This window comes from Dermacentor variabilis, chromosome 3 (assembly GCF_050947875.1).
Source record: "Dermacentor variabilis isolate Ectoservices chromosome 3, ASM5094787v1, whole genome shotgun sequence".
Classification (NCBI taxonomy): Eukaryota; Metazoa; Arthropoda; class Arachnida; order Ixodida; family Ixodidae; genus Dermacentor; species Dermacentor variabilis.
Window position 1 is genome coordinate 105,515,910 of NC_134570.1, and position 27,294 is coordinate 105,543,203.

At 43.4% G+C, this 27,294-nt stretch overlaps 3 protein-coding genes across 4 annotated transcripts in view; all 3 read left to right on the forward strand.

Annotated features, from left to right (window-relative positions):
* The window catches only part of pasha (microprocessor complex subunit partner of drosha), a 47,748-nt gene extending 39,095 nt beyond the window's left edge, over positions 1 to 8,653 (forward strand). Inside the window, exon 16 of the mRNA XM_075686095.1 lies at positions 2,787 to 8,653. Within this exon, the coding sequence (XP_075542210.1) occupies positions 2,787 to 2,876 (90 nt within the window). The 3' untranslated portion in view covers positions 2,877 to 8,653. The remainder of the gene's footprint in view (positions 1 to 2,786) is intronic.
* A 2,670-nt stretch (positions 8,654 to 11,323) lies between these two features.
* On the forward strand, positions 11,324 to 18,521 carry LOC142574672 (regulator of telomere elongation helicase 1 homolog). The gene is made up of 5 exons (XM_075683709.1): positions 11,324 to 11,537; positions 11,996 to 12,111; positions 13,112 to 13,223; positions 17,619 to 17,663; positions 18,508 to 18,521. The coding sequence occupies exons 2-5, from the start codon at positions 12,001 to 12,003 to the stop codon at positions 18,519 to 18,521; spliced, it is 282 nt and encodes a 93-aa protein (XP_075539824.1). The 5' UTR covers positions 11,324 to 11,537; positions 11,996 to 12,000.
* An 81-nt stretch (positions 18,522 to 18,602) lies between these two features.
* Positions 18,603 to 27,294, forward strand: part of LOC142576135 (Fanconi anemia group J protein homolog) — a 53,017-nt gene continuing 44,325 nt past the window's right edge. For both annotated transcript variants that reach the window (XM_075686096.1, XM_075686097.1), the window contains exons 1-3: positions 18,603 to 19,189; positions 19,777 to 19,880; positions 24,303 to 24,493. In XM_075686096.1, the coding sequence (XP_075542211.1) occupies positions 18,613 to 19,189; positions 19,777 to 19,880; positions 24,303 to 24,493 (872 nt within the window). In that variant the 5' untranslated portion in view covers positions 18,603 to 18,612. The remainder of the gene's footprint in view (positions 19,190 to 19,776; positions 19,881 to 24,302; positions 24,494 to 27,294) is intronic.

The window sequence follows — 27,294 nt, forward strand, 5'->3', positions numbered from 1 at the left end:
GTAGAGAGCAAATAGTGGTGTATATTCTAGAACTTCTGCAAGCACCAGCGAGTGTGCTGGAACGTGCATTGAGTTTTGTACAAATAGCTGGCATACCTGACCCGTAGATCAGATTTCAGAAACCGGAATCTGTGCTTTTTGGTGCCACTTGTTTTTCTTGGCACAAGTTCTCCCAATAAAGAGTTGGATAGGTGGGTCGCAGTTCTGGCACTGCCTTGTTGTTCACTCGCCACAATGTGGCAATGTAAGAAATACCTTTCTTTCCGTAATTTGCATGTTTGCCCTGCGGCATAAAGTGGGTGTTGCATCTTACAAATTTTGTGGTGTTCTATAAAGTACAGCTAAGATTTGCGATTTGGACCGTATTATGCACATGGTCTGGCAAGAAGTTTGAATGTAATGGAGCAATATTTAGAATCAATCAGGAGGGGTAGCAATTGCCATTTCAGTACCAATGGCATGTTCATGTGATATTGGTCTACGTTGAGCTTCCATTTTCTAATGACACCTTGATCTTTGCTAGTCCTTACTCTATATGCAGATAATCGCAGAGATGTGATTGCTCTAGGTTTTCTCTAGTGATCCTGCATTTTCTAGTATGGGTGTGCGCTAGTGTATTAAAATCACTTTGTATTTTGTTTTTTTATCAGTAATAATGAGACTACATTCCTGTTAAATTTATTGCAAAGATTAATTTGTAATTAGTTTTGATGTGTGCCAATTACTTCATAAGGTAATTAACATACAGTCGAACCCACCTATAACGATACCCGTTTTAACAATATATCGGTTATAACAATGAGAAGCTGCTGCACCGTCAACCTTTGTATGTTTTCCATGGTGAAATAACCCGCTTACTACAATGCCCCAATACCGCGTTATCGGTTATAACGATGAAGTCTGGCTGCTGGGTGTCCGAGCCAAAAGGTAGTGAAATGTGAAATCCTTGACAAGAAAAAAAGGGAAAATGAGAAATTCAAGCCGCTGCATGATGGGCTGCTGCTCCAACAGCCGCCGCGCTCATTTTCCAGCCATCTCCACGCGGCTCTCTCCCTTTGCCCTTCTACCCCTCCGAACACGAATGGGCTGCGCCCATAGCTCTATGCCACCCCACCCTCTGAAACACAAATGGACCGTGCCAATTGTGCCACAAGCAGAACGCTCGCATGTTACTCACTGGCTCCTTGTTCAGCACAGTTCTGCACTCAGCTAAATCGCTCACGTTCATCTTCGTCGCTTGTGTCGATGTCATTCCTGGCCACGCGGTTTCTCAGCCTCGCTTGACTCGCCGCCTAAGTGGAAGATGGCTGATCCGCCCACTGATCATCGGCATATGCGACGTAGCTGGTGAAAAGAAAGCACACAGTGCTTCTAACCGATGAGACGATTGTTGCGGACGTGCTTGCATCAGATAGCGACGGTGACGACGGCAGCGATGACACGGTAGGGCAGGCTCCTCAACGTTGTCCTCACAGGAGGCCTGGCAGATGATTCAGTCCCTCCGGGGCTTCATTTTCGCAAGAAACCTTCTGCTGCACTACGTGGAGCACTTGGATGCCTTGAAGAAGGATGTCGGCAAGCTTCGCGTAAAGCATGCAAGGCTGTCGGACATAGGCTTTTCTCATGCAAGCCAGTGAGAAGTATGTGGCAAGATGCTTGTGGGGATCTCTCCTCAGCGTTTCTTCTGGATTTCTCAAGCTGACAGGCTGCCGCAGCAGCCTTTTCGCAATTTTTAAAAGGCCCCTTTTGGTGCCACCAAAGCGATGCCTTTGCAGTGCTCGCATATCACTTGCCACCCGTGACACCTCTTTGCAGTTGCTACAGTATGTAGTGACATTCTTTAACGCCAACAGCCACGGCTTGTTACACGCAATTGGAGCGCCCAGGAAGCAGTTAAACGAGAACACAATCAGCAGCCGGATGGAGGAAGGTGGTGGGGAGGGGCACTGGCCTGCCTGCTTTTATAGTTTTCTCACGTCAGTTCTGCCATTCTCCTATTTTGATTTTTTCATGCAACCCATTTATAACAATGGAATTTTCGTGGCACTGGAATATTGTTATAAGTGGGTTTGGCTGTATATTCCATTCTTTAAAGCCTGTGAGGGTATGCTCGGCTTGCGACTAGGGCTTAAGGCCAGCTGTCCACAGCGTGGGATCTTGCCTACTTGAGTACGCCGGAGGAAACGGGCGCATGTGCTCCCCAAAACCCACGCGATAAAAAAACACAGCTGGAAGAGTAAGAAATTAAATGTTGGAGGCAGGTTTTCTGTCTGACCATAATTAGCTATATTACAGGCCATTTAGTTGTGGCAACCTTGGGGCAGTAAACATTGTAAAATAATTCATTTGTGAAATGAAGACTGAAAAATCTGCTTGCAGCATTTCATTTCTTCCCCTTTAGCCCATCTAACCATGCCATCAAAGTTATTTTTCACGATGGTATTTCTTTTTTCCATTGTGACCTCAAGCAGTGGAAGTGAAATGAAACCTACTCGAGAATAAATACCATGTTAGATATCAGTGCAATGAGTGAACAGGGATGTAAATATTTGTTAAAGTATCATATATAAAAGCTTTTAAAAAATGGTTACAATATTGACATTTTCCCCACTCAACTTTAGTGAACTGTTCATTTTGACCAAGCATTTCTTAAATGCGAGTTTTGAAGAACTTGGGTGGGATTAGTCTACCTTTCGTAAACATTCTTCAATATGCAGCGAAAATCAGCAGTTTTCAAGCTTTTTACAATAATATTCTCTTCTGCCTTCTTTTCTAACCTTTTTCAGGAGGCAGTGAAGCCCATTGGAAAGTTCATTCCTCAGGAGGCGGAGTTCCCGTCAACGTCAGCGGCAGACCTGAAAGTCGTTGAGTTGTGACTCTGCGGCAGCAGTTGTAGTCAAACATATTCTGGTCACGCGGATTTCACCACCAAGTTCCAGCGCTCGTTCTACCCCCCCATCATTGGCTTTCTGCCTCATCGATCACGCACACATATGTTGAAGCGTTGTGTTCACTTATCCCGTTTTTCTTTTTGCAACGAACACCCCGTGCTTTTATATATTGCAAGGAAGGAGCTGCCAGCACAGAGCCATCTAGTTAGGAAGCGCATTCACAAGTTGTTTTAAGAGAAAGGAATGAGTGCCGAAAGCAGTAGTACTTCGAAAGGGGGCCTACAGGGCTGCCACCTGTTAGCGATTTCTGTCAGTGGTGTCCAGTGCCATTTTTCATATCCTTCTCTCTTTTGCTGTTCCTTACACTCCACTGGGCATCATTCTATCCTGTGGCATGACTCTCTCTTTGTGAAACTCCTTCCACACAGTGTGGAGAACTAGTGATAGTTTGCGCTTTGAATTTCTATTTAATGCCCAGTCGTGACTGCTATTGACAGAGCCGCTTAGTGGCTTTGGTGTTGGGCTGCTGAGCACGAGGTCCCGGTATCAAATCCCGGCCACGGCGGCCGCATTTCAGTGGGGGCGAAATGCAAGAACACCCATGTACTTTGATTTATGTGCACGTTACAGAACCCCAGGTGGTCGAAATTCCCGGAGTCCCCCACTACGGCGTGCCTCATAATCAGAAAGTGGTTTTGGCACGTAAAACCCCCTTTCTTTCTTTTATTTTTTTTTTTTTGACAGCTTAGACTGCTGCAATAAGCAGCAGTGTCCTGTAGTTAAAAGGTTAGCCAAAAACGTGTGAAGCCTCGCTCAATGCTACGAACATGTCGCTAGGCATGTTTCATATCTTAGAAAATGGCTAGTGTGTGCAATAGATGTAAGGCATTCCATAATGAAAAGGAGATTCAACAGTACTACACCGGACACAAAGAACCACAAGGACATAATGCTGCATCCTTACATATTATTTTTTTTTTTTTTTTTCCTGTGTCCGGCGTCGCGCAGTTGAATCTGCTTTTTACCAAGATGTACAAAGCAGCCTAGATAAGCATGCTGTTGAGGCGTTTCGTGTCTGCATCCCTTTACGAATGCTTGTGCTTCAATAGGTTACTTTCTTTCCACTGAAGATATAAACCCCTGTCACACCAGCACTTTTGAAGTCAGTTGAAGCAGTGGAGAGTGTGCAGCTTTGAAAGGATGCATTGAGAAACGTCTAGTTCAAAGGAACATTGAGTTGAGGAAGCTGCCGTTCGGGTTTTGAAGCACACTTATTCTTGCACTGTTTTGTTCTGAAAAGCACTTGTTTACGCAAGGCAACAGTTCATGTTAAGAGCACTCTGGTTTGAAGATCATGAGGCAAAGGCCACAACTTCCTTGAGCTAGCTTGCTCCTTTAACCCTTTCCTTCCGCAGGAAATAACGAAAATTGTACCACATTATCAGAAATTTCTGAGATGCAGCGCAGGCAGCCATGGTTTTAATGCAATTATTCGAGCAGCCAATAATAATATTCGTACAATGCCAGTAACATTGACAAGCATTGCCATCTAGTGTCGGAAACTGCAGCTAGAAACAAGTTGACTGATATATCATTATTCGTTCACACTGTGAGGCATTTTTTTTTTTGTGACAATTATAAACTCATTGGCTTTATCGGTACAAATAGTAGGAAAAGGGTTAAAAGTGTCACTCCTCCTTGCTTCCAAGGAGCTTCAGGATTTGTGACAGGGGTTTAAGTACTAGTATACTAGTTTTTTTTTTTTTTTTTTTTTCAAAATGTGCTCTGCTGCTCCATCAGCTTTTAACAATCAAACAATTGCGCACTGATTTTACACAACCTGCCAATAGGAGCAGATACGGAGTATCAGGTGTGCCTGTTGTGTGGAAGTGAAGCTCATTTTCTGTGCTAGCCAGTCCAAATAATGTTCTGGATGCTGTTCTGGCATCTGTCTCAACGTGTGCATAGAAAAACAATTCTTCCACTTGCAAAGGCTTCCACGTCGTGTGCCGTAGTTAGGATGTCGAAGCGAGTGTTTTGTCCTCCTTTTGAATGGTTTACTGTGTTGGTTGAAGGGGTAATAGTGCTGCAAGTCTGCTACAGTCGAAAGCACAAATCATTATATATTAGACAGTTTTAGCATTGTTGAAATGGAAGTACTCTCCCAGACGCCAGGGGTCATAGGCATGAGGGAACAGCACCAGTGGGGACATCTCGGGACGCTGTGTTTAATTGACCAACATCTACCAGGAATGTTATTTAAATGACCAAAGGTATTCCAATCGTTGATGGAGTAAATGTATTGGCAGCAACATGATAACCAGAACAGGACTTTCAATGAGATGACTTGTGTAACACAAGAACATTTCTAGCACCTTGTGGTTGATTGCGCATTTCAAGACATCGCTACCAGTGTTTCTGTTGTTGGGCATGACCTCTGTTACTCTGACACAGGTGTACACAAGTAGCCTATCGGCTATGCTGAGCCTCTCAATTAACCCTTGTATGGCACTATGGTCAAATGTGAAAGGGAACATGTATTCTACCATCAATTATCACCGGGGGGCGGCACAAGGGCTCTTGGACAAATTTTTGATGCAGAAATATACATGCAATAGCACCAGCAAAAAAAAACTAGTTATATTGGCTTTATTGCTAGTTAGGTGTTTCTTTTAGCAGTGGACTGTACTAGCATACCTATGAAGTGTGCATCATATTTGGTCCCTTTGTTCTGGTTAGCAATAAAATGATTTAGAATGCAACACCCAAAACTCTGCACCTAAGATTGGCCAGCAAAAAAATTTTTAGGAAACAAAACAGCAGCTTTGTAGTGATGTTTTAGCAACCCTGATTGTAGGATACCCAGGGAAACATGAAATCGACATAAAATGTTTAAAGCGGCTGCGTGTGTCACGACATCTGCTCTGATCTGCTGCTGTGGATTTTAAAAAAAATTTTTTTGCTCGGGTAGATATGGATTTGGGAGGCTTATTCAAAACAGCTAGTGGAATTTGCTGAGAGAAAGCCCTGAAAGGTGGTGAAATTTTACCGCACCTCTCGTCATTTAAAACGCCACCTCCTTTGGGAGGGAGACCCAAGAGGCTCACATTATTTCTACTAATTGTTGAACACTTAAAGGTACCAATCCCCCCCTCCTGGAAAGTACATGTTCCCTATTGACCTTGGGGCAGTCCATGATGCGACCTTTTTGATTTGGGTCAAGTGTAAAGCCAAAAACCTCAAAGCTCATTTCGCATTGCTTGGGTTCTCCCCACCATACCACCCAAAGTAACTTGTCTCCTGTTCAAAAACTCATTCCTTGTTTCTGTCATTCAGTGTGAGAGTCTTCGTTGCGATTAATACCAGTTTTTACCTAATAGTTTGCAGCTGTTTTGCATGTACTACTTAAGGGCTTTCATTCCATATAGCCTCTATTGCATGAGGAGACATGCTCGTTTGGGTCCTCTGGGAGCATTCTTGTTGCTACGTCACTCGCTGGTAGGGCTTCAAGAGCATCGGGAAACGATCAATAATCAGGTGTCACCGACCTTGTCGCAGTTGCTTGCTTTTTAACTTGTCACAAGATGGCGATATTGGTGCGTGTATGCCTCTGTTCATGTTATGTTGTGGTGCCTTGTTTAGCCTGCTATCTTATGCACAGTTAAAATTTTTCTAGTTCTTTGTTTGTTACCTTCACGTATTGTTTAATGTGGAAACAGTGCAAGTTACTATTTCTTTAATTTCATCTTGGATGTCGTGAAACGTTCTGCATGGATTGATGCGGCATGGAGCTTCAAAAGAGTCGTTCACACAAAGCATAAGGGGTCAGTTACCCTGTACATGCTGTATCGCCGTTTATTTTCTCAAGCACATTAAATTTTCTATTTGATGACAAAATAGCAGCTACTTAGTGAGCTCTTACATTGTCATGGAGCTTGCCGCACATTTACTAGCGTGGTGTGGAGTGGCCGATGGTTGTGGAAACGTACGAACCTTTTGCTGTTTGTATGCACAGTACTTTCGCCATCCTAATGGAAGTCTGTACTGTTTTTATTAGGCTATTTCGTTTTTAAGTACTGCAAGCCTTCTCGAACTACATTGGGGATATGGACGGTTATGTCATACACCGAGATGGAAGCAGTGGAAATAGAAGCAACAAAACAAAACCACTTAGGGAATGCAGCAGTTGCCTTACCCCTAGTCAGTGCACATATGACGATGTTGGTATGACTTGAGAGCTGCGATTCATGAAAGTGTAGGACTATGCGATTTCGCAATAGAATCAGCTAAACGCAGGAGCCATGCCTTTGATAGGTTTTTAATCACACATTGATGCATTTGAAGCAAGAAAAGATAATTTAATGGGCACGGAAAGAGCAAACTTCTTGCGAAAATTCCGCTATATTAACAAAGATTAGGAATAATTACACGTCTGATAAACAGCCTAACTAGCAGTAATGGCCATGTGTGTGCATGTGCGTTTCGTTCTTTTAAGTTATGGTATCGAAAACGTCGGTTTTCGCAAGTTTTTCATAATGCAGCTGTGCTCATATTTCGAATGTGTAGATTAGAAACGAGGCTCTATAACTGCACTGTGTGAAGCAAGGCTTCTTGCGCTATCTAAAATTTTGTTGTAGTTGATTGTAGTACATTCCTTTTAGCAGTTATAAAAACGGACGCCACACAGAGAACACGGCACGCTCAAGTGTCTGTCGTGTTCTCTATGTAGCATGTTTTCTCGTGCTGTGAAAAAGAATTCCTAGTAAACATATTGTAATTGGTCTTTAATAGCAGAAGGTATTTCCCTGCATGGCTTTGACTTAAGGGTAAGGTTAGCATAGCAAGAAGGTCATCACGGTGGCAATCCATAAAGTAGTGCCAGATAGTCAGCCTTTCATTGTCAACAGTCGCCACTGTTAACCATGATGCCGTAGTTCTGCTTTGGGGGCCATGTATATGCGAGCACAAACATTCAGTATGTTGGGACAAAGAATCGCTTACACAGGACACTTGGCCTGTGGTTTTAATTTCTATCTTTTAAAATTTTAGATGACTGTTCAACCTCAATTTACAATCTTTTGTATACCTGGTAGTTGCTGTGTGATTTTTGTCTTGGCAAAGCATACAATGTTGTTTCGAGCACCTGCATATTAAGGAGCTCCTGATAATTGAAAGTAATTGAGTAAATTTCAACTCAGGAGAGTGAAGTTACAGTCGCATTTGCTTGTGTGTGTGTGTGGCCGATTTTTGCCGCTGTAATTCAGCACTCTTCGGGATTCGGTGAAAAGGGGTGTTTGACAGTATACATGCGGCCTTTGCCCTCTGAACTCCACCTGTTCATGTCAGCCATTGCATATATGTATTTTTTTCTTTCATTTTCTCGGTGTTTCAAAACTGTTTTGATAAATAGTTTAACCGATCGCTGCAACCATTGCCTACAGTCACATTTTCCAGGCAACAGGAGCAAAGCCATCGCTTTAAGTCAGCCTTGTACACATGGATTGTGTGATTATCTGTCAAATGAGCTTTTTGTAATTGTCTTTGTCTTGATCATTGTCTGGTGGTTGGCTCTGTGTTTCTTGTTTGTGAGCCATAAATTTTCTAAGAAATTGCACAATCCACATTTCTTTGTTCCCATCCCTGTGTGAGGCAGCTATAGATCGCCCTTAAATTTTTGTGTCTAGTCTACCTTAGCAGTTAGTTGTCATGCGTTTATGCCTTTGTGGATTGAACACAATAAAGTGACATCCGTTTGTGAAAGAGTGGTGGTGTTCTTACTTAGCAAGCATCTTGCAATGCCCTCGAGTCCATCATGCGGCAAGTATTGCGCTGTTTCAGCATATCTTATCTTTCTGAACAGGCTTACCATTCATAGCCTCAGAGAGTTCATCTTGGGGGTATGTACTGTTAGTGCATGTTTTGCTAACATTCCTAATCATATATGACAAACTACACAGCAATGGAGTGTTTGTTTCTGCAAACACTTACAAAAAAATTAAGTTTGTGCCGCTCGTGCACTTCGAAAACATTCTCTGTTGACTCACCTGTGACCAGTGCATTGACATTGTGACACTCTGAGAGCTCTGAAAGGACGTTCATTTTCGCTTGTTTGAGGCACGACACAAGAAAACTGTATCACTAGCAAATACTGCCTGTGCGCAAGAAAGCTCAACCAGCGAAGTTCAAGACGTCGTGACCTAGAACGGCACCGTGCGGCGCATTTCTCTATTCAGTTCAGTTTCCTAGACTTTAGGTTTATTTTAAGCAACCATTTATACATAGTGAGAAAAAGGGGTTGTAATGTATTCATTGTCTCAGAATCCTAAAAAGAAATATCCCTGGAGTTGCCCACAGTGTTTCTGCTGAAGGTAATTTCAGATATGTTTGGACAATCAGTTTTTTGGGAGGGAGAGGGTACCATAGACCACAGAAACTCTGAATAAGGAATCTGCAGTATTTAATATAACATAGGTCATTGAACTGGTTTATTATATAAAATTCATAAGTGGTTTCAAGGCGACAGAGACTGTTTTGATCGACAGTATACATTGTCCACGAAAATTTGAGTTGGTGTATTGTATGATGGAGAACTGTCTCTGGTGGCCTTTTCCACTTCATAAAAAAATGTATTTAGTAGTGGGAGCAAGTATTGAAGGCCAAAGTCTAATAGAAAAGACAAAAGATATAGTTATGCAATAAGATTGGAGAAGACCCACATTGGTAAGACAATGAACATAAGTGGATCAAGTCGATTAGTCTATTCAGAAGTCGCAATTGCTCAAAGATGGGACAATTTAGTAGGCTGAGGATAGCATGGGTAAATGTACAACAAAGCGGAAAAAGCACAAATAAATTTGTGCAAAAATCATTGGATTGTCAATTTATTAAAGGAATGATGCGCTTAACAACATTTGTAGCACTGCGTGGAGATATTTAGGTAGGGCTTGTCATTTCATTGCATAATTCTGTCGAGAACGGAGCCGTTAACCAACACGTCTCTGGTGGTAGCAGCACGTGTACCACAACATGTGCATGTGCACTATTTGTGTGGGCACTTTTGTTCCAGCCTTCGACCGGCAACTGCCAACCACCGACCACAAAAATGTGCAAAGGAGCCAAAGAAAGCTATTGACTTTAAAAAGGAAAGCTTGCCAGGATATTTAATTTAGGGGGGCTGAAGGTGCACCTCCCTTGGCAAGGATCATTTTTCCCTACCCTTCCCGCCGGTCCTACCCAACCGTCAGATTTAACTGTCTGTAATGCTAAACAATCTCCTTGACCTGCACAGGCACTGCCCTGAAAGACATGACGGTTCCTCAGTGAAGGAAAAGTATACTCCGTTTATCACAGAACACCACAACAGTTGGTGAGGAGCACACTCAAGAGAGGAGGCTACGATAATGGTCGGGGAGATTTGAGGAAACCATCCTGATGCGCAAATACATCTAGTAAGAATACAGCTTTTCTTGCAATGGCAGTCACAGACACACCCCAGGCTAATTACCGTCGTCGTCGTCGCCGTGATATTCCGTATAAATTAAGTCCAAGTCCAAGTACGGTAAGATCCTATCGCGCCTCGCGGCGCCGTCTGCGCATTGGAAAGCGTAAGAGGGTGATGCTAAACTCCCTAGATAACTTTTAAGCAGAAAATATCTAGGGGCTTTAGGCAAACGGAGAAGGATGGTGGCTTGATGGGCGGCGTCTTTTCTGCGATATGCACAAAGAAGCGGCCTGGATAATCATCCGGTGGGCTGGTCAAGCTGCTTCGAGGCTGCTAGCTAAATAAAATGAACAAGTCGAAACAGCGCTTCGTCTGTGCTCTGGTTCCCTAGTGAAATGGTGCAACCCACTTCGGGGGTTCGGCCATGAATCGCGCGGTGAAGGAACTGTCAGCAACTTCTTTTTAATAAATTCGGGTGAAATAAAATACGTATCTTGCAGATGGGGCTTATAGAGTGTACTGTTTCTTCGTGTTCCTCATCCTTTGTCTCGTTTTCTTCGCGCTGGTGAAGGTTTGCTTCGAGATCATGAACCGACTAACTCGCATCAGAGTCCTTTTATACGCATTTTATACAAGAATGCACAGTGCTCAGCTATTAAACGCGGTACTCGGACAGCATGGTGGCCGGCACTTTTTGCACCACTGCTGGACGCTGCAGACACTGAGCTGATGCATTTTTGCATTACATGTAAGTGAGAGGTTCTTTTTTTTATGCACTGTGACTTACCCCACACTTTCCCCAACTAGCGATCCCTCAACGCTCACCGGTGGTGCAAAAAGAAAAAGCGCCGGCCGCCGTGCAGTCCGAGTATCGCATTTCAATCGCTGGGCGCGCGCAAGTTACGACCGAAACCGAAACGGTTTCTGCGAAGACAGAACAGAGCCGATCTGAGCGCAGTCGTATGCAATGTCATTTGTATCCACGGTCGCAGCCATGGTCGCAGCCTACGATTCCCGTGTGATATGACATCTGTGGCGCGCAATTTTTCGCGCTGATTTGTGCGTGTTATGACTTGACCGACCGCTTCCGGCTGCTTCCTGATTCTACGGCAGGCATCCTATCGATGGTTAAAATGCCCGCACGACCCAGCGGTTAGAGATCTGGAGAAATTGGCGCTTGACGGCTGCCAGTCGAAAAGCGTCAGGTAAACAAGACCATGTTGGTTTCCATCACTGCCGCCCTTGTTGGAGGGGCCTGTGTAGTTGTTTAATTTCCAGGAGCTGTTTCGTTGACGCGATAGAATGTGTACATGTTCGAAGTAAAATAATAAAAGAATTTGTTGACGGCGTGTGTCATTTTGCGTTCGTCGGTGCCCGCGTGACAGTAAACTTTAGCAGTAGCGCGCCAGCGTATTGCCGAATATGCCCTTATATAAGGGCGTCGTGTGTTGCTTGTGTCACCTGCATGCATGTTTCCGCCGTTCCCAAATGCGTGCATGCAAAATGGTTGGTGAGCTTTTTCTTTTTAGTTATGCGATAAGGCCGTCCTCATTCTGTGGTAGTTCGGTGCAGTGGTCGTACAAACTAAGAGCTCGTACTAGCGCCCCGCCAGTGTTGGTTTCGATTAACCTAATTAATCTTTTTTATGGTCTTTGACTTAAAGATACGATGGACGTGGAAGCGGAGAGCTCTGCCAAAAAGGAGCCCCTCTACATCGAGTCGCACGCTGTATACTTTCCACACACACCGTACCAATCCCAAAAGATGGTCATCATAAAGGTGAGCGCGAAAAATTCTTTAATCTGTGCTGGTGACGTTTGCCATACGCCTAGCAGGCTGCTCCAAATGACGAGGGTGGCACATGAAATGATACATTCGTACATGGCACACTTGCGCACAACGTTCGCAATCGCACGCGGGCCAGCTTCTCCGAGGAAGGCTGAGAACGCCACTGTTGCTCACACCAGCTCTGCTGTAAGCAGTGGCGTAGCAAAGGGTGGGGGGGGGGGGGGGGGCGTGGGCCCCGGGTGCACGGGGCCAGTAGGGTGGGGGGGGGGGGGGGTGAGGTGTATGTCATATACGTCTGAAGACACCCGAAAATTGTCGATATCCTCGCCTTCCTCGACTACACCCGGGGGGGGAGGTGACAGAAGAGCTATCGGCCCCGGGTGCCAGATGACCTAGCTACGCCACTGGCTGTAAGGAGCCGCCTTGTAGGTGTAGAACAGATTTTATAGTAGCCCTTGAGATTGCAAAGCACCTGTAGATGTGCCAAACATGATACAAGCCATCACGAAGGTTAGGTGATTTTTGGTGAAACACTTTGGTGAGAGACGAGTTGACCTAAGCATTTCATTATAGAGCTTTTCTTTTTCGCACACATGTCTGTTGCCATAAGAAATGACACTTTTGTGTTTAGGACTGTTTATCACATTACCTAAAAAGCTGCACTAGAAAGGTCTTCGTGCATTGTTACGTTTCAAGAAAGGTATTGCTTCATTTTGCTCTGTTTTGTAATTTGTATTTTCATTCGTGCAGACCTGTGGCTTTTTACCAGTTTGTCCCAAGTAATAGGGATGTCTATTACTAATATGCCTTAAATAAACACGTGTTGACTGATATGCATGTGCAATGGTTGGGATCACTGCAAATTAAGAGTATTGACAGTGCAAACAGGGCAACTTTCTTTTTGTTACAAGGGGGGTGACTCTAAATTTGTACCTATCACTTTAAATTGGAAAAACATTGCACAAGTGCTTTGTTCCACTGTGCCTTACAGGTCCTGCAGGGCTTGAGGAATGGAAGGAATTGCCTCATCGAATCGCCCACGGGGAGTGGAAAGACTCTGGCCCTGCTTTGCTCATGCCTGGCTTGGCAGAAGAAAAAGAAGGGTACGCAAGAGCACACATTTTACTGGAAGAATGCTCTCTTATGTATGTTCCTCAATGTAGCAAGAACTCGCGCTGCTTTGCTCAACAGTATCAACAATTATCAACATGTTCTGATTAAGGTCTGATGTGCCATATCCCAGCAGTTGCTATTTTGGAGTGCGACACTGGCTTGGTAGGCACGTGTCAAGGCCATCGGCGTTTTCGTACATGGCTCCATGTGTACTAATATTGCTGGCCTAAGGCATCAAGTGCATAGCAGTCGTGGCCTAACGCGCATATAGGGGGCTGCCTTCAGCTGTCATCCAAAAGAAGAAGAAAATGGAAGTTTGTTTGGCCTTCCGGTGGTAGGGTGCTCGATTGTAGCGATGTGTCTTTTGTTGTGACCTGTGTCGCTTGCCAAGCTTACTAAAAACAAAATTAAAAGTGGCCTTTCTTGTGTGTTTCAATATTGCTATTTGTTGTTCACTATGACTGCCTACAAAGGAAAAAGAAGACCTTTGTACTGTTTTACAATGTTGGTGATGTAAATTCCAGGTGTCTATGCAATAATAATTTCTGTCTGCAACAATACCAGAACTTTCCTAGAAATACTGTCTTGAAACTTTTTTATATATGCTAATGTCCTCTGAAACAGGGATAACAGACCATTGTAATAATAGTAATAATAATACCTTTATTAACAATGAGACATAAAATACATCAGTCAGGCCTGCCAAAGCCACAGAGGGCTTGACCGGCAGTCAGCAAGAAAACACAAGGTGATGCTTGCAATTCTAAGTCGAAACTTTCAGCAAAGCAAATAGTGAAGGGAAACAGTATAGAGTATGGCAAAGTTCACAAGAAAAGATCGAGTTATAAAAGGTATGTGACATGATAGTATACAAATGTGTCATGACAAGTTCAAGCACAAAATTGTGGTTAATTAGAAGTGTGCATTAGGGATCTTTCTAAGTTTGTTCTTGGAATCAGCCTCAAGTACATGTTGTGGCAGTCAATTAAAAAAGATATGTATATAAAATTCTCGCCTTTTTCCATACCTAGTTGAACACCTAGGGATTCAGCAGTGTTGATTTGGTCTAAGACTGCGAGGAACAGAGTATGGCACCTTAAAGCAGCTTACTCAAAAGTGCCTGAAAACAACTGTCTCTGACAACATCGCATTGAAATCAGGCAAAAGCAGTGCGTAACATAGATGTTTTTGATTACAGATATCTATATCATAGGCAATAATTTTTAACAAGGAAAGCTAAAGACGGTCCACTCTGTTGTGCCATCGAATTGAGCAATGCCCATATACCGTCATGCCGTGCCGAATAATGCTGTAAGCTCAAGCTTGTGCAGTTGTCATTCAGATCAGTAATGGTCAAAAGGTATCTTATACATAATGCATGGCACAATACACAGCTTTTGGCATATGCGAGCTAGATGGGCGTTCCATGAAAGGTTACTGACAAAAAAACCGACCAAGTTATCTTGCAGTTAGACATGAGGTTCACAGGTTCACATTAACATAGCGAACAATTGAAACGCGCATAAATGTTATGGAACGAAATAATCTCTGTTGTGGAAACATTTACAGCATCATAGTTAGCTGCACACCAGTCCATTGCCTTTGTAACTCCGGTTCGCAGAGTGGAAATGGCATCTGGATAAACTTGATGCCCGCGCTAATAAAACAGCGTCGTCAGCGTATTGATAAACAAAAGCAGGTATAGCATCGGCAAGATCATTGACATACTATAAGTTAAATAACAATGGACTTAATATTGATCTTGGTGGAACCCCAGCCTTTAGTTTGGAGACAGAGCTTCGGAATTTTCCTACGGAGACATACTGTTGCTGGCCTTGCAGAAAATTTTCTAAGAGAAGTAGAAAGTGCCCTCTGAATCCAAGCGATGAAAGCTTTTTTAACAAAATAGTGGGACACTGTCAAACGCTTTATGCTCAACAAGTAAAAATGAACAAGCTATCTCATTGCTCACAAAAGCCCAAATTCAACATATGAGAAAAATTATCTAACAAAGCTTGCATGTTATGGCCTCCTAGAAAACCATACTGTTGGGGGGGACATAAGGCCCTGCTTATCTAAGAAGCTTGTCATAATGATTACCAAATGTTATTCTAATGCTTCTATCTGTAATTTCCAACCTTCTGTCTGTACTGCCTTTATGTAAGGGTGTAATTCTTGCAGTTAATCATTAACTGTGGAATTGCACCACAGTTAAATGTCCATGTTAATAATTTACCGAGTTTTATTAAATTTCAATGTGGGCAGCTGTGACGTGCAGGCACCGTTACAGTGTATCGAAGGCACAGCTATATACGAGGGTGAATCGGAAAGTCTTTGCCCCTATTTTTTATTAGCGAAAATGAAGTGCATACAGGTATCTGCAAATATACGTACTATTCTACGTACCTTACACTATTTGTCCACATAGTCTCCACATCGGTTCAGACATTTGCCCCATCGCAGCGCTAAATTTGAGAGACGTCGTCAGTCGGCGATGCAGGCAGTCCCCCCAAATGTTTATTGTCATGCAAGTCTTCACGGCCTTTTGCAAACTCACAACACCACCACCTCACACTTCTCAAAGCGAGAGACCTTTCCCCATACAAAGCTGCATTTCTGTGTGGATGTCCATGGGTGTTCATCTCTTGCTCCATAGAAAATTAATCATACTTCGTTGCTCATACGCTGTGGACTTGTGAAGCACAACCGTCATCTTTGACAGCTGACAGCAGCGCCGTGCTGCGGAGCTGCCGGCAGATAAGGCCGGGCCGGTCCAAGAAAGGCCCACCACTGGGAATGGATATGCTGACTTCGCAGTTGCAGCTGTAATTTGGTTAAAAAAAATAATAAGGGCGAAGACTATGATTCGCCCTCGTATATTAAAGTGTACCCATGAAATATTGAATCTATCAGTGATAACAGCTGACTTGGAATGTTTGACAATATGGTGGCGCAGCAGCTTGTACACAGTACCGTGGAGCATAGGTACAGCATCAGGTTTCTATGCACCCAAGTGCGTAGTCTCATCAAGGCCACTACATTTTTCAAGCTCAAAGCGAGACCTGAAACTGAAAAAATAAAAAAAATAAAAAAAAACACTGAGAGCCAGTGGGCTATATAAAGTTTCGTTGAACTTAAAAAAAGAACAAAAAAATTGGAATTAGCCTTCTTGGCACAGTGTTTGGGCACTGCCTCCCTGACGAATCTTGCATATAACCCTTGGCCCTCAGTTCCCAGCAGCTGAGGAGCACATCACCAAGGTGGTGGTCAGGCCTGCAACTTAGCAGAGGGTGCTAACAACCACTTAGCACTGCAGCTCCGTAGAGGCTGCAAAGGGCAGGGGTAGCACCGCTACATCCATTCGTTGTAAAGCAACAAATCAGCTGTCGAGGAAATTCCATGATTGTGCAAGCAAATTTGCCTTGACTTTTCTGTAGAGACATATGCGGTACATATGAAAGATGTGAAATTTGGCTGGGACATACGGCATGCCTTGTTACAGAGGTAATTTAGTTGCGGAGGCATCCACAGCAGAAGCATTTCACTGTATTGGCATTGTTATGAAAACTGTAATGATAGTTTTGATTGTTTGCACACATCTACACTTTTTATATGTATCGACTGTCGAAAGCAAGCCACACATAAATAATATAAATTGCTAAAAGAGGTGCATAAGAATGCACTGTACGCGCACAAAGAAGGTAGCTTTATCACGCTATAGGGCAATTGCATTAAAGGAATACCAAAAACTATTTGATAATTATTTGAAAACAAACCATGCAATACCAGAAAATATGGCTAATGAGCCATTTAGAAAGTGACTACTATGGTGTTTGTCCAAAAGCTTTTTAAAAATCTGGCTATAGAAATTTTGTTTGAGAAACAAATTATTTGTGACCGCTAGCCAGTATTGATCATATTTGACTTTTAAGATACACCATTTTTCTCATGCAGAGGCACAAGTGCATTTTGTGTGTTTCTTTTTTGTCTGCTTCTGTATGAACACTGTCTATCATTAGTTTTGTAGTTGTTGCTGTCATGTCTCTCATCTCACTTTGTTGTCCTTCATTTTGTCCTACAATAATACATCGCATGTTATTTTGTGCATAAAATGTGTATCTATTGCAGACTGTGAATGCAGAAGCCTTTGTCAGGTACGAAAAGCACCGTTTGATTCTGGTTCTTTTGCTGCGTATGTATGCAAGAAAGAAGTGTACTCCTACTACTGCTACAACAGAAGTAGCCCATAAGAAGGGCACGCTCAGCTATCGCTTCTTTAGTTCGTCTGCACATTACGAGGCTTTATGAGATGTTTGCCAGTGATAGTTGTGGTGCACTGCTGACTCCCTTCTTTGCGCAGTGACCCATCTTTTGTTGCATTTCAGAAATTTATCAAGCTCAGGTGGAAAAGATGATGCAGGAAATGCAAGGCAAGTCGCCCTTTCTGCCTTCCCGTGTCCACTTACATTTTTGTTGCATATATAGGTGCCTTGATGTAACAGACTGTGTTGTCCATAGCCTTTCGTAACTGTTCACCCTGCATAGGTGCTCTTGTCTGCACGCGTCCTACCAATTTGTGCCAATATTGTCACCGACAAATTCTACTCCTTCGTGGCTCAGTTTCCTTTCCTTTGCTTGTTGTAATTGAGTCACATGTTATGGCTCAACTTGCCACTTGCAAGTTTAAGCACTTGGTGCACGCTATTTTTCTGTTTGCATTAGTTTTGCTGTCATGCGTTGAGAGAATGTTATTCAGGACTTATAATGAGTTGTGAGAATAACTCTTTCCCAAGACACAAATGTGCTGCTTCGCACTAATGCTCACACTGATTGTTTGCAATTGTTGGCCGGTAGAAGAGGTTTATGTTCACTGACTCCCGTCTCGTCATTTCGCTGTGGTTTGAGCACACAAACACAGCACAGAGGACCATGGCCAGCGAGAATGTCAGTAGAAACACACTCGTGCTTGTTCACTGCCGAGTCAGCTGAGCTACCGGTGGCACTCCGTAATGGTGGACCGGTGTCCCAGAATTTCAGGCAGTGATGCAGGTGCAAACTATCTGTAAGCGTGGCTTCGTGAATCATTTGCAGTGTTTTTTTTTTTTTTTTGTAAACTATAGGTCATTCACAACAGTTAAACCAGCATGCCAGTTGACAGCTCAGTTAGAGCTGCTAGTTTGGCTATACGAGCTTCGCATAAAGTTTTATTCGCCGTCTGGTAGAGCCGCTAGTAATATATCTATTTTGTGAACTCTAATGGTCTCTTCCTTTCAGATTCAGCTAATTAATCTGATAGTGACTGCACATATTTCGGGCGTTGGTATCTTAGCCTTCCTTTCCTTTTTTTTTTTTTGTTTACTCACAGCCAGGCAGTATGACATGGAAGGCACTCCCCTGTACGATCCTAGACACACAGCTGTGGCATTGGGCGGCGCCACAAGCAAAGGCTCCAGGGTGCATGGAGGCGTGAGCTCTGCCACACCATTGAAGGAGCAACAGTCGCCAAAAACTTTTAAGCCCCTCACACACCCAAATCATTCTGTCATGGCAGCAAGTGAGCCGGGAGTGACATTGGCCAGTAAGCTCTCCGAAAAGGCAAACAGTCCATCTCGTGTTATGTCTAGTGGAGCAATCCAGCCGTCAGACCATCAGGGGATGTTGGCATCAAGTCAGCATGCCATGGTGAGCCAGGCTGTTGCTTCAACAAGCCAGGTGTCTGTTTCGGCAAGTCCGTCGCCTACGTTACCCCCTGCCTTAGCTGTCCATCTTCCTGTGGCCCTCGGAGGTGTGCTGCCGGCGTCCCCAAAGCCAGGCACAAAATATGTCGTCGTTCGCAACTGCACCAATCGAGCACTGGACCTGAACACAATCCTGTCATTGCCTGAGCTGAAGACAAGCAAGCAGACGGTCGTCATCCAGGCAAGCCGAATGACACCTGCCAAACAGGAATCGGCTGGTTTGTATAAAATGCTTTTTGTATCGCTTTGTTTTTTTTTATGCTGACAGGCTTGGGACCATGGATGCATATTGGGCTGTCTTACGTGCACTGTGCTGTTCCTGTACTTTTCTGCTTTGGTGATAATTTTTTCATGTCAAAGAACAAAAAGAAAAGGAAGCACTAATTGATCTGCCAATAACATTTTGCTGTGATAGCTGTTGTGTATTTATACCCGCAGTCTCCAAGTCCGCTGGCAAGCAGTATTGGTGCTGTGCGTGTTCTCTAGTGTCCCAAATGCAAAACATGTGAACTGTGAAAGGCATCGCTGATGAAGGCCCGTAAATTTCTTTCCTTGTGTTCTCTTCCACAGGTTTTGCTAATCGGTCTGCTTGCTAAGTCAGATTGTTGAAAGTAATCAATAGGAAAGTGTGGCCCTCAGTCACACGCATAGTGGCCTGTGCACTTTTTCCCGAAGGCTGTGGTCTGTTTTGGCGAGCTATAAATGCCAAGTAATTTTTGTTATTGCTGTCGTGCTTTTTGCTTCACTATGGACTGTGGCATGTATGTATTGAGGCACGAGTACTATGCTTTGCAAAAACTTGCAGGTGAACCAGCGAAGGTGCAGCCTGTTCGAACTTCTTTTCCACCTATGGATGACGACGATGATGACTTTAAGCCAGCGAAGAAAATACGCCATTCTACAAACATTGTGAGCCATGCCCTCAGAGTATTTAGCTGTATTGCCTCCGTAATGCAATGTACTATATTTACTCGTTTCGAATGTGCATGTTTCTCACTGAAAGATTGACGAAATGTCTGTGCATGCATTAAATTTGACTACAAAACCATAATTGCAGTAGCAACAAGCTATGGTTGTTGGCATTAAACATTCTTGTGATCAGATCCACACATTGTGGCAGCAGTAGTGGCTAAGGTTGCTTTCTGTTAACCAGTCACTTTTCGGTATACATTTAAGGGGTCTCTGAAACAGTTTTTGTCATACACCTAGACACAGGGAGTTTCTCTCAAGGAATGCTTTCTCATAAGACTTTCGTGTCAGCACGCTATAATAACGTAGGTGTGAGGGGTTAAGCGTTACCCTCCTCTCAAGCCATGGCGTTCTCTCTTAACTTTAAAAAAAACACCATGCGGCCATTGCTATGTCCCGTCTCCTTCAAGCGGGGATGCAAGTGTTGTCTACTTCCAATTCATTTTAACCGAGTGTGTTCCTGCGTGTCTTTCCTACACCGTACTTATCATTAAGCTGGGGCTACATGGAGTGAAATTTAAAGACAAACTGTATGCGGTGGATGCAGGCGCATCGGCATTGTGCACAATGTTCGCTGGCTTATTGTTATTATTCTTTAATGTTACAGGAAACGATAAGAGGCGGATGCTGCCGTCGGTGTTCGCCTTATCGCTGCGAGTGTGTACACAATGTACAAACTACAAAGTAGCTGTTTCCGGCATTATTTCAGTTTGATAATTGCCCTGTAACGTAAAAATATCTGATACGTGTGTTTACAATTGTCTCTCTATTATGCTCGTAACATTTCTTTGCAGCCGTCAGCAGTCTAGTGAAATGGGCTGTTTATAGCGCTTTTGCTAATAAAATAAATATAAAATACAAAATAAATAAGTAAATAAATTATAAATATGGAGGGGAAAAAGAAAGAGTAAATCCACCGGGAATCAAACCCACACTTTCAGCGTGGAAGTGAAATATGGCACTAGTACACCAAAGTCTAACTCAAGATGGCAGCTTTCTGACGGACGTTTTAACTCATTGTAAAACACATTCAATTTCCTTCGCAATGCTTCTTTTCCATATCTCAGCTTGTTGGATATTTTTCTATTTTCATTCTTGGCAAATTATATACTAAAAATTGTCTCTCTGAAAAATGCTAAACCTGCGGTTACCGCTGAAAGCGACTTTGTTTTCAAAACTCAAAACTGCGGGTGACCGCTGCATGGACCAAGGAGGTTGGCGTTCACACCGACCTGCAGCACTCGTGTCTTCTCCAGTTTAGTCACTGCAGTTTACTCCCTGCACACACCTGCAATGCAAGACGAGCGTAATACGGCGCTGGTACCATTCATGTTCCTGCTGCAAAATAAGACATTGCTGCTCCTATTTTGATGTGAGAACTCCTCCGTGCCACATTGGCTGCCCCATTGCCAGAGCTGTTACAGACAGCTCATTCTCAGGCTAAAGGTTGCCATTAGTTTGAAGTCTAGATTTATTACATGTGTGTAGTTATTTTTAAGGGTACACAAATTGCTATGCATACATACGCTGTTAAAAATAAGCTTAATGCAGCGGCATATTTCAAGCATTTCGAATGACGCAACGAGGGTAGCCAATCGTATAGGTCGACCAACTGTTGTCACATGCGCCCGCTGCATAGCAGGGAACTAAAAACTCAGAACAGTGGCGTCGCTGCGATCGGTAGCAATGCACATATTTAAGACCTTATAATAAATTAAATTACACGCTTCTTGCGGAACACATATATGTGTCACTTAATGATCAGAAGGACCTACTCTAATGACTCAGTTCGCTTGTACAATCGAATCTCAATTATCGAACTTGAAAGGGCCTGAAAATTTGTTCAAAATAAAAGAATTTCAAATTAAAAGAAACTAATTGAATGGAGGACTTACCTGCAGTGGTGCATGCGCACTAAACTGAAACATGAGTGGGGAAGCTCCAGAAGATTTAGTCACACGTGTTTGCAAACTACACTCAACGTCCCATTTTTCAGACTCCCTAGGGACTGCGAAAATGTCCGAAGAAAACGAATACATGCCTTTTGCTGCCCCCAAGAGCTCAAATTGCCACAGGCACATCCGAAATGCTCTAAAGGCTTTCCAGTGCACCTATTAGGCGCATCGTGCTCGTACTGTGATAGGAGGCGGCGGGTGCACGCGTGTATAATTCAAGGAAACATACCATGTCCGGTAACAATTGCCCCTTCTAACTTTTGTTATGCTTTGCCGCCTAAGACTGCCGTATTGGGGTGAAGCTGACTTATGGAAACCGCATTATGCAGAGCATCATGCTTTCCGCGCTCCGAAGCCATTGGTGAGAATCACAAAGGTGGAATCGGTACCGTTGCTAACAGCGGCGAATTGTTTCAATTCAAAACATGTCAGTGAACAGCAAGAACTTGGTAGCGAACGTCAGAGTAGCTAGGCCTAGCGTTGCCGCAGTGTGGCTACGGCTGCCAGCGCATGTGCGTGCGGGGGCGCCAGCTTGAAGCGGCGAGGTAATCAAAATGGCGGTGGCGGTGGCTTCAATTAATGCTATTTCGGACCAACGGTCATGGTAAAGAGTCCGAAAAATCGGACGGCAAAGGTTCTTTGAGTCCGAAATTTCAGATGTTCTTGTACACTGATTCTACAGGGTACATGACAGGTGCCGGGAAGGCGTCCGAATTATCTGGCATGTCCGAAAGATTGGGGGTCCGGAAAATCAGTCGTTGACTGTACAGTACACTCGTCACTAACAGAAGTAATTGGGGATGCACGCCTGTAGATGCCTGCGCACAAATTTCCGCCTGCTTTTTTTTTTTCTTCGCTCGCGGCATTGAGACGTCTCTTCTAAGCTTTTCCTCTAGTGGGATCAGAGCAGTGCTGATCGGAGGGGCCGCCATGTGATTTGACGCGCTGCTGAGAACAGTGATAGAGCGCAGTATGTTCGAATTAACTGTCGCAAATGCATGCGCGTTTGAATTATTGGCTGTTTTTGTCCATTCAAATACACATAACTTTCACGGGACCACAGTGTCATTTCAAGTAAACCGAAAGTTTGAATTAAGTGGGTTCAAACTAACAAGATTTGACTCTACAACATTGTCAAAATCCTTTCAGGGACGCTTTAAGAAATGTGACATCTCAAATGCAATAGATGGCACGAAAGACGAGGTGCTCTGGGGCTGTTGTTAGGGATAAGGAGGCCTCTGGCAGTGACAATAGGCAATGCCCGGTTCACTGTAGCTCAGATGCTATAAACTTTCTCTGGTCAAGTCGTGACAAATCGTCATTACTTTATCTCTCTTACCTCGAAAAACTAGTTTGTGGAATGTCAAGGATGTTGCATTTGTCGTTTATCATTTATTAAAGCATGAGAATCTGGGTGCATATTGCAGCCAAGGTGCCTTAGAATAAGTATGATACATCTCATTTCTTTTGTCAGGGCAGGCTTAAGCATATGTGCATGTTTAGCCCCATTCTTCCTGATACTCCATTACATATGTACCAGGCAACAGTGCGTGGGCTCTAGCCTTCTCTCCCTGCTTGTATTCTCACCCCAAAAATTGGCGTGTTTCTTTAAACAAAAGATATGCGTATGTGTCATTTAATTTAGTCCAACATTAAGTCTCACACTCTTATCTTGCGAAATACGACTTAATTATTAGATGTAAGGCATTGCAGATCTGGATCTACTTACCATTGAATGCGTAGAGTGGCGCGTGTCTGCCACTAGCGGCCGCCACTTGCATTTGTGACCATAGCATCAGTACATTGCATACTGGAAGCGCAGAGGTGCTCAAAGTTATTTGTGATTTGGCAAAGCCTTATATCCACAAGTTGTGTATAGGGAGTCTTCGCATGACGTCACATGGAGCCATGTTGTGGTCCTATTCACAGCTTTCAGTGTGCCGTTGGAGATAATGAGCAGCTTTTCACCTTGTTGGCTGTAATACAATAGCGCGACCTTGACGACGTCAGTGCATAACCCCTATAGTGTTTATGAAGTATATACTTATTCCTTAGGTGTTGCAGATCAAGGACAACTGCACCACGAAGCGTGCAAAGTGAGACTTGTACGACCGCATTACTTGCATAGCTTCCACAGCATTGTCTGCTAAACATGAAATGGAGTGGAGGATAGCACAATGCGTTGGCGGGCTGGTTAGTGCGAATCCATAACTACTTTGTTTAGCGCAAAACAGCGGACACAAGAAAGACTGTCTTGTGTCCGTTGTTTTGTGCTAAACAAAGTAGTTAATGGAGTATAGGATGCTGTTTATGGCACTCAGCACAAGTGACCTGAACTGAACTTTGTTTGCTTTTGTGAGCAAGCTTACCTTGCTTTTACTTATGTAGATATTGATTCCTTTTGCAGCCTGTACCTAATAGTGTCGCAAGCCTTGCACCGCCAAAGCAGGAGATTCCAACAACGAGCAGTGCCTCAAGCATCTCCGCAGTTGTTGACCAGTTATACCAGCAGCAGCAGCAGCAGCAGCAGCTTCCTCCTACACAGCCTTCCACTCCATCCAAAGGGCCTCAGGGGATTGCAGACAAACCTTTGGAGAAGTGAGTTGTCTGTAGGTGGTAGTGGTATATAAAACATACTGAATAGCTTTCTCAGGCTCTTTCACCCGTTTTCGTGGTCTGTGCTTGGTGGTGGTTCGACCTTCACTGCCGATGCAAAGGCGTTAATGCAAAGGGCTGGTGATCTCGCGCACCCGAGTTGCGGGGTGTGCTAATTGCTGAGCACCAACTATTATAGCTCTTTAAGACGTACTTGCTGCCCACCTATACTATCGTTGCAGATTTGCTGGTTAACGACTCTGTTCTCTGTGGAATTACACAAAGAAACAACAAACATTCGAGCACATCATTCCTTTTGATATCTCCTACAATGCAGAATCCGGGTCAGTCTCCATTATGTACGAGAAAAACGAGTTAGGGTGAAGACCATGCCCCCATGCTCATAAGTTTGACTGGATCACTAAGCTAGATGTTCAGCTGAGGTTGTGTGTGGGATGGCCAGCCTGAAACCAATCTGACCATAGAAATCCAAGGAATGATGTACAGGGTGACTCAGGAGTAACAGAAAAAGTAAAATATTAAGCATTTCAAAAAGCATAAACCATATCAAAATGTCGTTTTTGCAGAAATACACAGAAGAAAGTGGGATTTTTCTTTGCAACTGAAAATCTTGTAGCTGGAATAGTTACATTTGTCATTAAGAGGTGGTGGCACTGTCATGACCCTAGGGAAGTGGCGGAACAGCTGAAGTGCCACCTGTCAGTAACAAATGTAACTAGTACTTTTGATATGATGCTGTATTTTTTTGTCATAAAACAAGCATCTCATGTTTTTCCTGTGCGTTTCTCTGACAAGTGCATACTGCTGTGGTGTATGTTTTCAAATAATTAAACGTTTATTTTTATTTTACTTTTGGATCACCCTATATTCGGCTGCTTTGACTGACCACTAGCATATATTTGGAATCATAACAACAAGACTGCAAGCATTTAGTGGATATATGCAGGTCCAGTGCAGTTCCTGTATTGGCGCAACAAATAGTGGAGCATTGCATTCTGTCCTGCGCTCGATGGTCGATGTTTTTTGCTACTCGCTGGTAACGCTTGCGCATAAAAGAACGCGCACCAATAATCACTTCATTGTTGGGGGAGTTCCTTCTTTTCTTTTTGCTTATCAAAAATGCAAGTGTACATGCGTGCGCGGCATGTGGACTTCGTTAAATCAAAACTGCAGAACTAGATTCCCCACCTGCGGCAAGCTGTTTTTTCTTCCACTTTCATTTCGATTAATTTATCGTTTCTTTATTTCATTTATTAAGCACGAGTAATTTCCCCCATGTTGCCCTTGGTGCCAGTGTTAGTTGGCTTCTTATGATATGACTAATTAGAATTGGACCCATCGGTTAACCTCATCCCCCTTTCTTCTCGTTAATGACTGTTTATGTCATATACCCGTTTCTAACACGCGCCTTTCTTTTTCAAAAAAAAAAAAAGAAAATTGGGCCGAAAATTGCCTGCGCTGTGAAATCGTACAAGGAACCAAAACCGCCTCCGCAACTTATGTATGCTTTACCGCATAACACGGGAAGTTATGCGGTGAAGCTAACTTTAAGAAACTGTGTGGCGAAGCTAACTTTTAATTAAAAAAACTGGCCGCCATTGTGCAACAATATTTCTTGCTAAAAATCGGGTGCCTGTCAGATTTCTACTTTGTTTAGGAGCTTTAATGTCATTTCTACGTTATTGTTCTACTTGGGAATCATTGAAAGTGGGCACACGTTTGATTCAGGGGCTTGTTAGAATTGGGCAACTACTGCGAAATCAGCTGCGTGTTTGGCATTTTCTTTGCAATTTGTTTAATTTGACCTGCCGGATAACTCGATCACTTTCGTAGCTCTCATCAGGGGCAAATTAACGGAAGTCGACTGCATTGCTTTTCGTTGTTGAGTTTCAGATTTGTGAACTGGGTGCCTTTCTTTTTTTCATAACTTTCTGATTATAGGAAATTTTTATTATAAGAAGACTTATGGTCCAAATAAAAAGTATACTGCCAGTAATTGCTAGTTTTTAGCTCTTCTTCTTATATGCTACAAATTTCATCTAGATTAGTTCATTGAATGCTAAAACAAACAACATCCTCTTCACTCCTGTGTATTTTCATAGAATCTCCAGAGATTAAGCATCATAGTGACAGATTTCTCTTTCTCCAGGTTAAGTCTCACATGTAATATATACCACTGTTGCACAGGCAACAAATGTTAAAAGTGTACTGACACATAGGCTATAGAAAATCTATCACAAACTTCTCGCACATAGAAGGGTGGTAGTTAGCAAATGTGAGCGCGGTGAAATACTTCATTTATTTCAATTTCACACTAAAGTTGGTCTCAAAATGCTATGCCGAACATCATCAACATTATCGCGGCTGCACGACACAGAGCAAAGTTTGCTGAAGCTGTGTAGCAATAAGGCTCCGTATGATGACATTGCTCATTATTAACATTGCGCAGCCGTGGCCCAGTTCTAGAGCACCTGCCTTAGCTGCAGGATGTTGTGGGTTCGATTCCCACCACCACCATACACCCACTGGTTCAAATGGGCACAAGTGTATCCCAGCCTGGCGTTTCTCAGGGTTGATACGCTTGGGTTGATAGCCTGCGCCCTAAATTCCTCTCGAGACCCTCGTGAGCACAAAAAGTTATTTGCACGTATCTTGTGGCTCTCAGTTCGTGTGTAGCACTCACAGCGTTTGCAGGAATAGAGTGAGCCTGAATGTCATGACATCATGATGCATCCCCCTCATTTTTACTGAAAAGATATTCTCAGAAACTATTAATTTGTATT

Bases quoted from the DNA above. Each gene is read 5' to 3' on its own strand.
- LOC142574672 (XM_075683709.1), top strand. From the start codon at position 12,001: ATGGACGTGGAAGCGGAGAGCTCTGCCAAAAAGGAGCCCCTCTACATC. The intron at 12,112-13,111 runs GTGAGCGCGAAA...TGTGCCTTACAG, and splicing joins AAAAGATGGTCATCATAAAG to GTCCTGCAGGGCTTGAGGAA. The intron at 13,224-17,618 runs GTACGCAAGAGC...GTTGCATTTCAG, and splicing joins TTGGCAGAAGAAAAAGAAGG to AAATTTATCAAGCTCAGGTG.